This window comes from Chiloscyllium plagiosum, chromosome 1, assembly GCF_004010195.1.
Source record: "Chiloscyllium plagiosum isolate BGI_BamShark_2017 chromosome 1, ASM401019v2, whole genome shotgun sequence".
NCBI lineage: Eukaryota > Metazoa > Chordata > Chondrichthyes > Orectolobiformes > Hemiscylliidae > Chiloscyllium > Chiloscyllium plagiosum.
The window spans coordinates 3,092,485-3,109,838 of record NC_057710.1 but is presented as its reverse complement, the minus strand read 5'-3'; the positions used below and the strand labels follow the sequence as shown (position 1 = coordinate 3,109,838).

At 42.2% G+C, this 17,354-nt stretch overlaps 1 protein-coding gene across 1 annotated transcript in view; it reads right to left on the bottom strand.

Annotated features, from left to right (window-relative positions):
- The window catches only part of znf638 (zinc finger protein 638), a 173,599-nt gene extending 157,368 nt beyond the window's left edge, over nt 1-16,231 (bottom strand). Inside the window, exon 1 of the mRNA XM_043691939.1 lies at nt 16,106-16,231. Within this exon, the coding sequence (XP_043547874.1) occupies nt 16,106-16,231 (126 nt within the window). The remainder of the gene's footprint in view (nt 1-16,105) is intronic.
- Nucleotides 16,232-17,354: the final 1,123 nt, after the last annotated feature.

The window sequence follows — 17,354 nt, the reverse complement described above, 5'->3', positions numbered from 1 at the left end:
GAGCAGGAAAATCGACATTTCAGGCAAAAGCCTTTCATCAGAAATCTACAGCACCACTGACCTTTGTGTCATTGGCAAACTTACTAACCCACTCTTCCACTTCTTCATCCAAGTCATTTATAAAAACTACAAAGAGCAGAGGTCCAAGAACAGATCCCTGCGGAACATCACCTTCACCAATCTCGAGGCGGAACATTTTCCATCCACTACCACTCACTGTCTTCTTTTGGCCAGCCAATTCTGTATCCAGGCAGCCAAATTTCCTGTATCCTATATCTCCTGATTTTCTGTATGACCATGTCATGGCAACCTTATCTAATGCCTTACTAATATCCATACACACTACATCCGCTACTGAACCTTCGTCAAATTGTCTTGTCACATCTTCAAAGAACTCAGTAGGGCTTCTAAGGCATGACCTGCCCCTCACAAAGTTGTGCTGACTATCTTTAATCAAACAATGTTTTCCAGTACACCAGGTTATAGTCCAACAGGTTTATTTGGAAGCACTCACATTCGAGGCACTGCTTCTTCATCAGGTGTTTGTGGAGCAGGACCAGAAGACACAGAATTTATAGCAAAAAAGTTACAGTGTCAAGGAGTTGTAATGATCTATTAAACAAATTTAGGTTAAGTCTTGCATCTTTTAGGATGGGGCATGCTGATTGAGGCTCTTTAATATGTAAATTCAAGAACTCCTTTTAAGTTACGTTCTCAAGGTGGCTTCAGTTTATCTAACAATAGGTGGTATCTTAGCTCAGACAATGTATTAAAGGTGTGAACTTAAAGTCTGTCCCAATGTTGAGTCAGTTTTATTTCTAAAGTGGGAATTACAGAATATTGCATGGATTTATGCAGTTTTTGAGCAAAATAAAATGTAATTCTGCAAATACAGATCCGCCCCATAAATTTATATGTGTGCGCGTGCAGGAGAGACAGAGTGGCTGTGTGTATGTGAGTGTGTGCATGTCGGTGTGAGTGCATGTGAAAGAGTGTGTGCATGTGTGTGAGTGTAATGGGGTATAAGCCTGTGAGAGAGGGTGTGCGCATGGGAGAGAGCTCGTGTGTGAGAAAGGGTCTGCATGAGTGTGTGAGTATGTAGGTGTGTGAGTGAGAGAGAGAGTGTGTCTGATGCAGTGGAGTCACCTGTAGTGCGACATGAACCCAAGTACTTGGTTGAGGCCATCCCCATGGGTATCAAAGCCATGGGATGGCCTCAACTGGGACCTTGGGTTCATGTCACACTACAGGAGACTCCACTGCACTATAGGCTCTCTCTCTCACACACTCATACACACATGCACCCCCTGCACTCACACACACCCTCTCAGAGGCTTATACCCCATCAAACTCACACATATACTTGACCAAACTTACGCACACATATATACATACTCATTCACATTTTAAACACACAGTAAAGGTATAATCCCATCAATCTCAAAATTTTCTATGTAAATTCAAACAATATCCCTGTACAGCTTCCAAAGCACCTCTTTTACAGTAATCGCATAATTTGCTGACACCTCAAAAAGCTTAATGTAAATGGAACTTTAACTCCTCCACTGGAAATGCAGATAGCTTCTTCCTGGAAGCTTTGCTTGAATGTATTCATTTTCAAGTAACCTCTTCAGGGTTTTATCCCAAACCTTTTGGCTTATCACAGTGGCTCAGTGGTTAGTATTGCTGCCTCACATTGCCAAGCACCTGAGTTCATATCTAACCTCAGGTGACTTTCTGCATGGAATTTGCACATTCTCCCTGTGTCTGTGTGGGTTTCCTCAGGTTGCTCTGGTTTCCTCTCTCAGTCCAAAAATGTGCAGTTTAGATGGATAGAACAAACTAAATTGCCCATAGTGTCCAGGGATGTGTAGGTTGGTGGTGGTGGTGGGTAGCCATGGGGAATGCAGGGTTGTAGGCTTAGGATAGCATGATGGGTCTAAGGGGGCTGCTCTTCGGTGTGGAGTCAATGGCCTTCCTCCTCACTTTTACTCTAAGGTAATTTAGTTGTACTGTATTTTCCCCTTCGAGCATGGCTGTACACAAATATCTTCATCCAAGGACTTCACAGAACAGCCCACAACAAGATTTAAGTAAGTGCTTCCTCTAAGTAATAGGTTTTTTAAAAAATACCCTAATTCAGAAATTTATAACAGACCTTAAAGCACAGTGGTCTGCCTGGCTAAGATTTGGAGACACCGGTGTTGGACTGGGATGTACAAAGTTAAAGATCACACAATACCAGGTTATAGTCCAACAGGTTTCTTTGGAAGCATTAGCTTTTGGAGCACTGCTCCTTTATCAGGTGGTTGTGTGTTGAAGGAGCAGCACTCCAAAAGCTACTGCTTCCAAATAAACCTGTTAGACTATAACCTGGTGTTGTGTGATTTTTAACTTTGTCTACCTTGCTAAGTCATTAAACATCCTAAGATAAACAAAACCCATTGGTGCTGCCAAAGTATTTCTCTCAAACTATTTTAAATGGAATCACCATGGCTGCAAAAATACATGCAGGTTAATTATTCACTTCTGAGACACAGTAAAAGCAAGTGTCACTCCCTAAAATTCAAGCCCAAACTTAAAATAAATTATATTACAAACATACAAATCCAACATTTTATTTACATGGATGATGCAGACAAAACAGGTTTGAGATTCTTGCTCCCTGTGTGGATGAAAGTGTGCACTGCAGGGAGGATGAACAACCATGGTACAATGTGAGATAGTCAGGACTGCAGATGCTGGAGAGTCAGAGTTGAAAAAGTGTGGTGCTGGAAAAAGCACAGCAGGTCAAGCAACATCAATCCCAATGAAGGGCCCTGCCCAAAATGTCAACTCTCCTGCTCCTTGGCTGCTGTCTGACCTACTGTGCTTTTTCCAGCACCACATTTTATCAACACCGTGGTGCAGGGAGCCATTTAAGAAGGTGAACAAAAGAGGCATGTGGTTGTAATTGGGGATAGTATAGTCAGGGGAATAGACGTTCTTTTCTGTGGCCAGGATTGAGAGTCCTGAAGGCTGTGTTGCCTGCCTGGTACCCGGGTTCAGGATATCTCCTCTGGGCTGCAGAGAAACTTGGAGTAGGAGGGGAAAGATTCAGTTGTTGTAGTCCACGTAGGTGCCGACTATATAGGTGGAAAAAGGTCCTGCTGAAGGAATATAACCAACTAAATTCAAAAACAAAACTATGAAGGTAATAATCTCTGGATTAATATCTGAACCCCAAGCAATTGGCACAGGGTCAGCAAGATTAAAGAGGTAAATGTGTGGCTCAAAGATTGGTGTGGGAGAAACAGGTTTGAATTCATGGGACATTGGCCCCAGTACTGGGCAAGGAGGAAGCTGTTCTGATGGGACAGGCTCCACCTAAGTCATGCTGGAACCAGAGACCTTGCAAATTATATAACTGGAGGTGTGGATGGGGCTTTAAACTAAATAGAGCGGAGGTTGTTCAGATGTATGGAAAATTATGAAAAAAGTTAAAGGGAGGAGGGCTCAAAGAACAAAGAAAATTTACAACCCAGGAACAGCCCTTCGGCCCTCCAAGCCTGAGTCGATCCAAATCCACTGTCCAAACCTATCACCCAATTCCGAAGCATCTGTATCCCTCTGCTCCCTACCTACTCATAGAACATAGAACATAGAAAAATACAGCGCAATACAGGCCCTTTGGCCCTCGATGTTGCGCCGATCCAAGCCCACCTAACCTACACGAGCCCACTATCCTCCATATGCCTATCCAATGCCCGTTTAAATGCCCATAAAGAGGGAGAGTCCACCACTGCTACTGGCAGGGCATTCCATGAACTCACGACTCGCTGAGTAAAGAAATGAGACTCATTGCACGGTTTATATGCACACACAAACGAACAAGCAACTAACTTAGGTTGTATAGCGACTCCTGCTTCTTTACAGATGCACAATGTTCTTCATCCTTAAACTCCAAGATCTATCCCATTCCCATTGATGCAAATGTTAAGGACAGATTGAAAGTAATTGGCTGAAGAAATGAGAGTGATATGAGCAAAAATGGTTTCATGCAGCAATTGGTCAGGAGCTGGAATGAGTGGCCTCAGAGTAGGGCAGAGTGCATTCAATTCAAGCATTCAAGACGAAATGGGTGAATCACCTCACACTTAGCTACATTGAACTCCATTTGCCACCTTTCTGCCCAGCTCTGCAGCTTATCTATATCCCGCTGTAACCTGACACATCCTTCCTCACTGTCAACAACTCCACCGACTTTCGTATCATCCGCAAACTTGCTCACCCAACCTTCTAGCCCCTCCTCCAGGTAATTTATAAAAATGACAAACAGCAATAGTCCCAAAACAGATCCTTGCGGAACACCGCTAGTAACTGCACTCCAAGATGAACCTTTACCATCAACTACTACCCTCTGTCTTCTTCCAGCTGGCCAATTCCTAATCCAAACCTCCAACTCCTGCATCTGTCCAGACACACTGTGCCTGCCTCTACTACCTCTGCTGGCAATGCATTCCAGGCACCTACCACCCTCTGTATAGAGTACTTTCTGTGTGTATCCCCCTTAAACTTTCCACCTCTCACCTTGAATGCGTTATTGAATCTCTCGCCCTGGAAAAAAGCTTATCTCTATCCACCCTGTCTATACCCTTCATGATTTTGTAGACCTCCATCAGATCCCCCCTCAATCTCCTTTTATCTAATGAAAACAATCCTAACCTACTCAACCTGTCTTCATAGCTAGCACCTTCCACACCAGGCAACAACCTCATAAACCTTCCCTGCATCCTCACCGAAGTGTCCACATCCTTCAGGTAATGTGGCGCCCAGAACTGTACACAGTATTCTAAATGCAGCCAAACCGAAGTTTTGTACAATTTTAACGTGACCTGCCAGTTCTTATACTCAATACCCCACCCGATGAAGGCAAGCATACCATATGCCTTCTTGACCACTCTATCCACCTGTGCAGCAATCTTTAGGGTACAATGGACCTGAACTCCCAGATCCCTCTGCTCATCAACTTTTCCCAAGGCTCTTCATTTACAGTATAGTTTGCTCTAGAATTAGACTTCCCAAAATGCATCACCTCACATTTGCATGGATTGAACTCCATCAGCCACTTCTCCACCCAACTCTCCAATCTATCTATATTCTCCTGGATTCTTTGGCAGTCCCCTATGCTTTCTGCTACTCCACTATCTGCAAACTTACTGATCATACCAACAATGCCCTCTTCCAGATCATTTATGTATATCATAAACAACAGTGGCTGAGCAGAGGTTAAAGTTTCCAAAGATTGTGGCAAGAGTCAGGAATTTAACTTTAGGCACAGCCGATAATGAGATAACTATGAGAACGGGGGCAGTTAAAGGCATACAGTGTATGAAAAAAGGTAAATGAGCTTATAGCACAGATTGAAATTGGCAAGTATGATGTTGTGGGTATCACAGAGATGGGTCTGCAAGTGGATCAGGGCTGGAAATTAAATAGCCAAGGATACACATCCTATTGAAAGGATGGGCAGAGAGCACGAGGTGGCCTTTTTAGTAAGAAATGAAATTAAATCAATAGCAAGAAGTGATGTAGAGTCAGAAGGTGTAGAATCTGTGTGAGTCAAGTTGAGCAACCGAAAGGGAAAAAAGACCATGATGTGATGGAAATTGTGTACAGGCCTCCTAGCAGTAAGCAGGATGTGGAGAAGAAACTAAGCCAGGAGATAAAAAAGGCATGTAAGAAAAGCAGTATTACAACAATCACAATGTACAGGTGGACTGGGAAAATCTGGTTGGTAGCGGATCTTAAGAAAAGGCATTCATGGAATTTCTACGAGATGGTATTTTTTGAAGCAGTTTGTGATAAGAGCCCATGAGGGAACAGGCAATTCTGAATGTAGTGATGTGCAATGAGACAGATTTGATTAAGGAACTGAAAATGGAGGAATCCCTCGGGGCCAGTGAACATAATATGACAGAATTCACCCTGCAGTTTGACAGGGAGAAGATTGAATCAGATGTGTAGTATTAAATTGAGTAAAGTTAACTACCAAGGCATGAGGGAGGAGCTGGCCAGAGTTGATTGGAGAGGAAGCCTAGCAGGGAAGATGGTGGAGCAGCAATGGCAGGAGTTTCTGGGGATAATTGGGAGACAGAAATTCATCTCAAGGAAGAGAAAACAAAAAAAACTGTGGGTGCTGGAAATAAAAAAAAAACAGAAATTGCTGGAAAAACTCAAAGGTCTGGCAACATCTGTGGAGAGAAAGCAGAGTTAACATTTCAGGCCCAGTGACCCTTATTCAGAAACATATTAAAGGGAGGATGACACAACAATGACTGATAAGAGAAGTCAGGGAATAGCATATAAACAAAAGAAAATGCATACATTGTGGTAAGGTTAATGGATAGCCTTTTAAAACCAGCAGAGGATAAATAAAATAGGAACAAGGTAAGAAGATAAAATATAAGGATAAACTAGCTGGTAATATAAAGGAAAATTGCAAGAGTTTTTAAGATATCTAAAAGGTAAGAGAGAGGCAAGAGTAGATACTGGACTAATGAAAATGAGGCTAGAGAAGCAGTAATGGGGAACAAAGGAATGGCAGAGGAACTGAACAGGTACTTTGTAACAGTTTACACAGTGGAAGACACCAACAACATATCAAAGCTTCAAAAGAATTAGAAAGCGGAAGTGAGTGTTGTAACCATTACAAAGGAGAAGGAGATGGGGTTGCTGAATGGTCTGAAGATGATCACCCGGACTGGATGGATAACACTCCAAAGTTCTGAAGGAGATAGCTGAGGAGATTGTGGATGCATTGGCGGTGATTCAGGAATCACTTGAGTCAGGGAGGATTTCAGAGGACTGGAAAGTGGGTCATGTAACACTTCTGTTTAAGAAGGGAGGGCGGCAGAAGACAGGAAACTATAGATCGGTTAGCCTGACCGCAGTCGTTAGTAAGATTTTAGAGTCAGTTATTAAGGATGAGATTGTGCAGTACTTGGAAATGCATGGTAAAACAGGGTGGGGTCAGCATGGCTTTGTCAAGGTGAGGTCATGCCTGTCAGAATTCTTTGAGGTAGCAAGCAAGTTAGACAAAGGAGAACCAGTGAACATCAACTGTTTGGATTTCCAGAAAGCCTTTGACAAAAGGCACCACCCAGAATGCTGCTAAATAAAATAAAAGCCTGTGGTGTTAGGACAAGGTACTGGTGTGAATAGAAGATTGGCTGACTGGCAGAAGGCAGAGAGTAGGGATAAATGGGTCTTTTTCAAGATGGCAGCCAGTGACTAGGGGAATTCTGCAGAAGTCCAAGTTTACTATTCATGTTAATGATCTGGACAAAGGAACTGCAGGCATTGTTGTTAAATTTGCTGATGACAAAGATAGGTTTTGGATGTAAGTTTGCTCGCTGAGCTGGAAGGTTCATTTTCAGATGTTTCGTCACCATCCTAGCTGACATCCCCAATGATTGTCCAGATGAAGCATTGGTGATGATTCCTGCTTTCCATTTATATGTTTGGCTTTCTTTGGGTTAGTGATGTCATTTCCTGTGATGATGTCATTTCCTGGTTCTTTTTCTCAGGAAGTGGTAAATCAGGTCCAAGTCAATGAGTTTGCTGTTTTCCTCCGCTTTAGTGAATTTTATGCCAGTAATGGTGTTATAAAGACCATCAATAACACCCTTACTGGCATAAAATTCACTAAAGAGGAGGAAAACAACATCAAACTGCCATTCCTAGATGTCACAGTAGAGCAAACAGCCAATGGTGAACTTCAAAGCAGCGTCTACAGGGAAACAACACATATGGACCAAATATTGAACTACAGAAGTAATCATCCCAACATCCACAAACAAAGCTGCATCAGAACATTATTCCAATGAGCCACCACATGCTGCAGCACAGAGGAACTAAGCAGAGCAGAGGAAAATCACCCACACCGTGTATTCAAAAAGAACGGATACCCAATGAACACAGTCCACAGATTTCTCAGCAACAAACCCAAACAAGCAGACAAAACACATCCAGAAACCCTACATCAAAGACATCTCGGAAATGACTGCCAGACTACTCAGACCTCTTGGCATCATGGTAGCCCACAAACCCACTAACACACTAAAACATCAGCTAATGAACTTGAAAGACCCTATACAGAGAACAAGCAAAACTAATGTCGTTTACAAAATACCGTGCAAAGACTGTAACAAACACTACATTGGACAAACAGGCAGAAAACTAGTCACCAGGATACATGAACATCAATTAGCCACAAAACAACATGACCCTCTCTCAGTAATATTCTTACATACAGATGAAGAAGGACACCATTTTGACTGGGACAACACATCCATCCTAGGACAAGCCAAACAGAGACATGCACGAGAATTCCTAGAAGCATGGCATTCCAACCAGAACTCTATCAACAAGCACATTGACTTGGATCCGATTTACCACTCCCTGAGAAAAAGAACAGGAAATGACCTCACTATAGGAAATGACGTCACCACAGGAAATGACAACACCAACCCAAAGAAACCCAAACATGTAAATAGAAAGCAGAAATCTTCAGCAGTGCTTCGTCCGGAGGCTCACTGAGGATGTTACCTAGTATGGTGACGAAAAGTCTGAAAATGAACCTTCCAGCTCAGCGAGCAATCGTACATCCAGAACCTCAACCTGAGCTACAAATCTTCTCAAAACTTGCTAACAAAGATAGGTGGAAGGATGAAGCAGGGAGGCTTGGACATGCAAAGAAAATGGGAAAAGTAGTGGCAAATGGAATACAGTGTGGCAACGTGTGAGATTATACATTTTGGTAGGAAGAATAGAGACATAGACTGTTTTCTAAATGGGAAGGCTTCAGAAATCTGAAGAGCAAAGGGACTTTGGAATCCTAGTTCAGGGACTCTCTTATGGTTAACGTGCAGGTTTAGCTGGTAGTTAGGGAGGTAAATGCAATGTTAACATTCATTTTTAGAGGGCAAGAATACAAAAGGAAAGATGTACAATTGTGCCTGTATAAGGCTCTAGTCAGATTGTATTTGGAATATTGTGAGCAGTTTTGAATCCCATTTCTAAGCAAGGATGCGCTGGCATTGAAGTGGGTCCAGAGGTGTACGAGAATGATCCCAGTGATGAAGGGCTTGTTGTATGGGGAGTGGTTGAATGGTATGTAATTGATGGAGTTTAGGAGATTGAGGGGGTATGCCTTTGAAACTTATAGAATACTGACAGGCCTGGATAGAGGGCATGTGGAGAAGATGTTTCCACTAGTAGGAGAGACTAGCATCCAGGGGCACAGCCTCAGAGTGATGATCCTTTAGATCTGAGATGAGAAGGAACTTTTTTCAGCCAGAAAATGGTGAATCTGTGTAATTCATTGTTGCAGCAGACTGTGGAGGTCAAGTCATTGAGCTCATTTAAGACAGAGATAGATAGGTTCTGATTAGTAACGGGATCAAGAGTTACAGGGAGAAGGCAAGAGAATGGAGCTGAGAAACAAATTAGCCATGATCCAATGGTGGAGCACACTCAATGGGCTGAATGATCTAATTTTGCTCTTGTATCTTATGGTCTTAATAAAACATTATCCATGCCCTTGAATGAATAAAAACAATGTGCTAATGAGTGTAGTAGGGGTTCTGAAGAATATTCATACTGGTCTTGAAAAGGTAACTGTTTTCCCTCTCCACAGATAGTGTCAGACTTGTCGAATTTCTCCAGCATTTGCTGCATTTGTTTCAGATTTCCAGCATCTGCAGTATTTTGCTTTTATTATCCATGCCTAGTTTTTAATGGTTTTTTTCTTTCATTGGATGTGGGTATTTCTGGATGGGTCAGAATTAATCATCCAACCATAATTGCCAAGTGATGCAGTTTAAAATCAGCCACAGAATTATTGGTCTGGAGTCACATGTAGAAAAGACCAGGTAAGCATGGCAGATTACTCTTCCTAAAGGATATTAATGAATCAGATGGGTTTTTACACCAATCAGCAGGAGCTACACGGTTGCCATTTGACAAGCTTTTTTATTCCAGATTTTGATTAAATTCAAATTTCACTGTCTGTCATGGTGGGATTTTAACCCATGTCTTCAGGACATAGGCCTGGCTTTTATTTGCTAGTCCACTGGCATTACCACTGCGTTACCGCCTGTCTTTGAATGTGAGTTAAGATGTTATGAGACCAAAAGACCACAAGGTGTAGGAGCAGAAACAGGCCATTCAGCCCATCAAGTTTGCTCCACCATTCAATGATATCTGATTCTGCTCAATTCTACTTTCCTGCCTTTTTACTATTTGTCACCGCTTTGAATATGTTCAGTGACCCCGCCTGAACTGTGGTAAATAATTCCACAAATTCACTCAGATCTGGGAGAAGAAATTCTTTCTCATCTGTTTAAAAGCCCCTTATTCTGAGATTCTGGTAAACAATCTTTCTGCACCTACCCTGTTAGGTCCCAAATAATCTTGTATGCTTCAGTAAAGTCACCATTCATTCTTCTAAACTGAATACAGGCGCAACCTACTCAACCTCTCCTCATAAGACAGTCCCTCCATACCAGGGATCAGCTTGGTGAACCCTTTCTGGACTGTCTTCAATGCCGGTATATCTTTCCTGAGATAAGGGACCCATAATTGTTTACAGAATTCCAGCTGAGCTCTGAATAGTGCCTTGTATAGATTTAGCAAAATAGATTCTCCATTCCCCTCAGAATAAACATTCTATTTTCTACCCCATTATCTGCTGAACTTGTATGCTAGTTTCTTGTGGTTTTGGCTTGAGATTCCCAAATCCCTCTCTGCTGTAACTTTCTGCAGTCTTTCTCAATTTAAAAATATTCAGCTTCTTTATTCTTACAGCCAAAGTGCATAATCTCACTTTGTTCCACATTGTATTCCGTCTGTCAAGTGTTTGTCCACCTCGCTTAAACCATCTATATCCCTCTGTAGACTCTTTTTTTCATCCTCACCGCTGCCCATCTATTTTTAATCCATCATCCACAAACTTGACCATTGAACACATACTTGCTTAACCAAGCCAATAACATTTAACATAAATTTGCCACATTATGTAGAAATCTTGCTGGAGGCAAAAACCTACATTCTAGTTAACAATAGTGGCTATCTATAAAATGCTCTAATATCTCAGTAGAAGATATCTGCAAACCTAGTTGAAGTCCAACTAGACAGAAACTGAAATTGCTTAAGAGACTCAGCAGGACTGGCAGCATATAGTCATACAGCACGGAAACAGACCCGTCAGTCCAAATTGTCCATGCCAACCAAGTTTCCCAAACTCAACTAGTTCCATTTACCTGTGTTTGACCCGTGTCCCTTCAAACCTTTCCTATTTATTTACATGTCCAAATGTTTTTTTAAATATCGTAACTATACCTGCATCTACCACTTCCTCTGGTAGTTCATCAGAAAGCAGAATTAACATTTTGAGTTGAATGATCCTTATTCTGAAGAAGGGTCATTGGACTTGAAGGACTAACTCTATTTTATATTTACAGATGCTGCCAGATCTGCTGAGTTTCTCCAGCAATTACTGTTCTTGTTTCAGATATCCAGTGTCTGCAGTCCTTTTTCTTTGTAGTGTCTAACCAAATAAGTTTGGACAACGTACAGTTTGGACAAAGGGATAGTTTCTCTCTAAACAGCATCAATATGTGAGTAGCTGTACTGTCCATACAGTTATGGCACTAACCACAAAAAAAGCAATGCTAAATTATTTTAATTGTAATTTAAGTTTTTGAAGACAAAATAAATTTCTATGATTGCCTCAATTAAATGGAAAAGCTGCAACCCACTTTTCAGCTGATACAATGCGCTGAATGCTTCAGAAAGCTGAAAGCCTAGTATACTCAGTTTGGAAAGTTGAAGTAAAAGTAACAATTTTTCTCACAAGAACAGTAGCTGCAGAGACTGTCCTTAAACAAGGAGCACTTGTAACTTCAGTTGGCACAAAGTCAGGGACATACAGTTTAAAGGTACAGTCCAACCTTTTTAAGAATGAGTTATGGTTGGAAGAAACCTTATCATAGAGTGGGCATCCAGTGGCACCCTTATGGACCTATATCTTTTCAAACAATGTATGAGGTGCTATTTTTCAAGCGATAGATTATGATGTGAAAAGACTGTCAAAATCATGCCTGCATTCACCAAGGAGGAGCTTCACAGAAGTAACAGATCTGATTAGAATGACGTTCAGAAAGTTCCTGAAAGGAGCTTGAAAACCAGCTCAAGCTAAGAATTAACTTCAGGATTATCAGACTCCAACATATGTCATACAGAAAGTGAACCCCAGGGCTGTATTGAACAGGTTGTTGAAAGATCCTACAGAAATGGCAAGAGTGCAGATCTTTCAATTCCAAAAATCTAGCATTTCCAAAGAGATACTGTCAGAGACACTCATTGCCTTTATTACAATTAAAAAGCCTTTAAGAAGGATCATTTGAGGGAGATGTATTATTGATGTATTACATAGATGCATAGAAGATACGAGCAGGAAGAGACCATTCCACCCTTCGAGCCTGCTTCGCTGTTCCTCACAATCAAGCATGAAACAATTGTGCCAGACATTTACAATTTCACATTTTGGGTTCAGCCAACATGATTGCTATGGTCAGCAAAGTACACCAAATCAACAAAATCTGGATCAGATGCAGTTTGCCCCATCTACCCAAAAGTGGCCATATTTTCTGGCACCAAGGGACATCAGATATGCATGTGCAAAAAAATCAACTTCCAAAGGCTAAGCCAAAACTCCGAACATAACAAAGGTGAGTAACAAGACAATACCACATTACCAATGGCAACGAAAGTATGAAAAAGGTGCACAAACACAAGCACTGTAAAATCTATCTGCCACAGTTTTGCTCATTCGCTGCTGCACCTGTGTGTTCATGGTGAAAGGAGTGAATGTTGAAGGTGGTGGGTGAGATGCCATTCAAGTGGGCTGCTTTGTCCTTGATGGCCAAGTGTGGAGCTGGAAAAGCACAGCAGGTCAGACAGCATCGAGGAGCAGGAAAATTGACGTTTCGGGAAAAAGCCCTTCATCAGGAATGAGGCTGTGAGCCGAGGGGGTTGTGAGATAAAAGCGAGGAGGGTTGGTGTAAGGTAGCTGAGAGTGCGGTAGGTAGAAGGAGGTTGGGGGTAATGGTGATAGGTTGGAGAAGAAAGTGGAGCGGATAGGTGGGAAGGAAGATGGACCGGTACGACAAGGCGGCACAGTGGTTAGCACTGCGGCCTCACAGCGCCAGACACCCGGGTTCAATTCCCGCCTCAGGTTCTTCCCACAGTCCAAAGATGTGCAGGTCAGGTGAATTGGCCATGCTAAATTGTCCGTAGTGTTAGGTAAGGGTAAATGTAGGGGAATGGGTCTGGGTGGTTTGCGTTTCGGCGGGTCAGTGTGGACTTGTTGGGCCGAAGGGCCTGTTTCCACACTGTAAAGTAATCTAAAGTAATCTAATCTAATAGCTTTGACAGGTCATGAGGGTGGTGCTGAGTTGGAAGGTTGAAACTGGGATAAGGTGGGAGGAAGGGAAATGAGGAAACTGGTGAAATCCACATTGATGCCGTGGGGTGGAGGGTCCCGAGGCAGAAGATGAGGCGTTCTTCCTCCTGGCATCGGGTGGTTAGGGAGTGACGATGGAGGAGGACCAGGATCTGCATGTCTATGGCAGAGTGGGAGGGGGAGTTGAAGCTTTTGGCCACGTGGTGGTGGAGTTGATTGTCCTGGATGGTGTCAAGCTCCTTGAGTGTTTTCAGAATGGCACCCATCCAGGGAAGCGGGGAGTATTCCATCATAGTCCTAACTTATACCTTGGTGGACAGGCTTTAGGGAGTCAGGTGGTGAGTTACTCCCTGCCGGATTCCTAGCCTCTGAACTGTTTTTACAGATACTGTATTAAATAGCTAGTCCAGCTTAGTATCTATTTAATGGTAACTCCAGGATTTTGGATAGTGGGGGATTCAGTGATGGTAATGCCATTGAATGTCAAGAGGCTATTGATGTAATGTCTCCTGTTGGAGATGGTCATTGTTTGTCACCTGAGTGACATAAATGTTACTTGTCACATATCAGCCCAGGTCTGGATATTGTCCAGATCTTATTGCATTTGAACATGGCTTCAGTATCTGAGGTGTTACAAAGGTACTGAATATTGTGCAATCATCGGCAAATATTCTCACTTCTGACCTTATGATGGAGGGAAGATCAATGATGAAGCAGCTGAAGATGGTTAATCCTTGGCTTATTGACACTGTGCTGGAACCTTGGAATATTTAGCTCTCAGGTTTGGTTACCAACGTTTTGTACTGACTACTAAATGAATTCATTTCAATCTGTGTCATTATTCTGTTACAAATAAGATTCAGATAAAGCATCTTTTAATGTCATTATTTTTGCTGTTTTCCTGATTTGGTCATTTTGTCTTAAAAATTATTGCTGTTAATCTTTTTGATTCTTCCTCTTAAGCTCTACTGTTCTTCCACTACACTTTTTTTGGCTTTGACCTACTGTTCAGAGTTTTAAATTTTCCACCCACCTGAACTCTTTTTACCCCCCCATTTTAGTTTAAAATACTACCTACTCCCTAATCACAGGACTTGTCAGTACACTGGTCCCAGCATAGCTTAAGTGGAATTGCTCTTAATGGAAGAGCATCCTGATGCTTCCCCTTCCTTGTTTATTTGGAAGTACTAGCTTTCAGAGCGCTACTCCTTCATTAGGTAACTAGTGGGGCAGGAGCATACGATGCAGAAATTATGTTGTTATGTGCAATCTTCTTGGAGACTCTCTCCACTTTGAGCCGGTAGTTGGTCGTGTCGATGGTGATTAGCTATAAGATTCTGGCAAATTTTAAAACTACCTGAGACACGGTGGGCGGCACGGTGGCACAGTGGTTAGCACTGCTGCCTCACAGCGCCAGAGACCCGGGTTCAATTCCCGCCTCAGGGAGTTTGCACATTCTCCCCGTGTCTGCGTGGGTTTCCTCCGGGTGCTCCGGTTTCCTCCCACAGTCACAAAGATGTGCGGGTTAGGTGAATTGGCCATGCTAAATTGCCCCTAGTGTTAGGTTAAAAGGGGTAAATGTAGGGGTATGGGTGGGTTGCGCTTCGGCGGGTCGGTGTGGACTTGTTGGGCCGAAGGGTCTGTTTCCACACTGTAAGTAATCTAATCTAATCTAAACACATGCCAACACATGTCAGAAAATTGACATGTGGCTCAATGAAGAAGGGCTAATGCCCGAAACGTCGATTCTCCTGTTCCCTAGATGCTGCCTGACCTGCTGCGCTTTTCCAGCAACACATTTCCATCTATGTGGCTCAAAGAGAAGTGTATGAAAGTGTTTTGATTTATGGGCCTCTGACACAAATATTAATGTAAATTCTGTGTCTTATGATTCTGCCCCACTAGTTATCTGATGAAGGAGCAGCACTCCTAAAGCTAGCACTTCCAAATAAACCTGTTAGACTATAATCTGGTGTTGTGTGATTTTTTTACTTTGTCCACCCCAGTCCAACACCGGCACCTCCACATCATGTGTCAATATGGCTACTCACCAGGAGAATGGGAGTCGAAACTGTAGCAGATATGTTAGTCACACCCACATCAGGCACAAGCATTGGTTTTGACCAGTACAATGAAAATTCCCAAACAGTATCACTTCATTGTAGATCATCCCATTCATTTTGTTACATTAACTTACAGTCATATCATCAAAATGGAGATTACATCAAGTCTGGAGATTGATGAGAAAGAATTGCTTCAGCATGCATCCTAGCTATAAACAAAATAACAGAGATCAAATCCTGTGAAGTCAGAACTTATAAGAGAGCTAGAAGGACAACATCTATGGAGCCCAAGTTTGATCATCTCGGGTCTGAAGAAACAATGTTCTATGAATCTATTGTGCAACCTAACATGGTTATTATCCCATTGTCCCAATTATCCTATTGATAGCTGAGTAATAAACCTGCATTTGGACAATGCATTTGAGCCTGAATCACAAGGAAGTATTTAACTAAGTTTGCAAGATTTCTGAACAGATAGCAATATGGAGATTGTAATATGGACCATTGCTGTTCTGTGGTTTAATTTGGAGCCAACCTCCTCAAACTCCATCAGCAGAATATCATTCCTATTTTTATCTGTGGTGTTGGTTCCTACAGGAGCCAAGAAAACTGAATCATTTGCCTCCAATTCAATTGTCTTCAGATAATGCAAAAGCTTCATTTTTCCCTGGTGTCTGCTCCAGAAAACGCTATCTATCCCCTTGACTACTGTTGCCTATCCCTGCTACATTCACCACTTGAATGGCATCCTGTTCCAAAGTTATTTTTCTCCATTCGCCCTGAAATGTTTGCCTAAGAAGCTAGACCCTTCAGAAAGGAACAAAGGTCAAGATTCCTCCAGCACTGTACCAAGAGTTCCCTTACCAACCTTGCCTCTGATCATTTACCAGATTGATAAAATGTATATAAGATTGGTTGTAATAGAGAAGGAAGTTGAAGAGAGAAAGTGAGAGACGGAACAGTTGTACTTTGTTAAGAGGAATTACCCAGCAGAGGGAGCCCTGCTCTCTTGTATCCCATTCAGAGGCATTGGGTAGGTGGTGTTGGAGTGTCGTAGGGCATGTTTAGATTTTGTCCTGACAAAATCTAAACATCTAGGACCGCTGTTCAAGTCCATCCCAGCCAGAAAGTTTCAGCTGGCTAAGCTATGATCAATGACTTTGAGTCATCTCACCCTAATTATTGATGGATACAAAATTTATCTGATTCCACTTTTGAGATGTAAAAAAGATTTTAAAAACCATAACTTTAACATTCATTATAACATTTGCCCTTTAGGAGATGGGGTGAACTGCCTTCTTAAATCTAATTGAGGAAGTTGCTTGGCCATTTCAGAGAGGGAAATGATGGTGATACTTAATGGTATTATCACTAGATGCAGTGACTCTGGTAATGTTCAGGGGAGCTGGGTTTGAATTCTGCCATGGCAGGTGATGGAATTTGAATTCAATAAATATCTGGAATTAGGAATGGAATGATGACACTGTCAATTGTCATGAAAAGCTCATCTGATTCACAAGTATTCTTTCAGGAAGGAAACTCACCTGGTCTGGCCTACACGTGACTCCAGACTCATAGCAATGTGGTTGACACTTAACTGCACTCTGGGCAATTAGGAATAAGTAATTAATGCTGGTCTGGAATCTGGTGAACGAATAACAAAAAACACTTGAGTCAACCATGTTGCTTTAAGTCATGCCATGTGAGCCAAACTGGATATAAAGCCATCAGTGAACCAGGTGAGTTTTTATAACAGCCTTATAGTTTTATTGCTGAGAATAGGA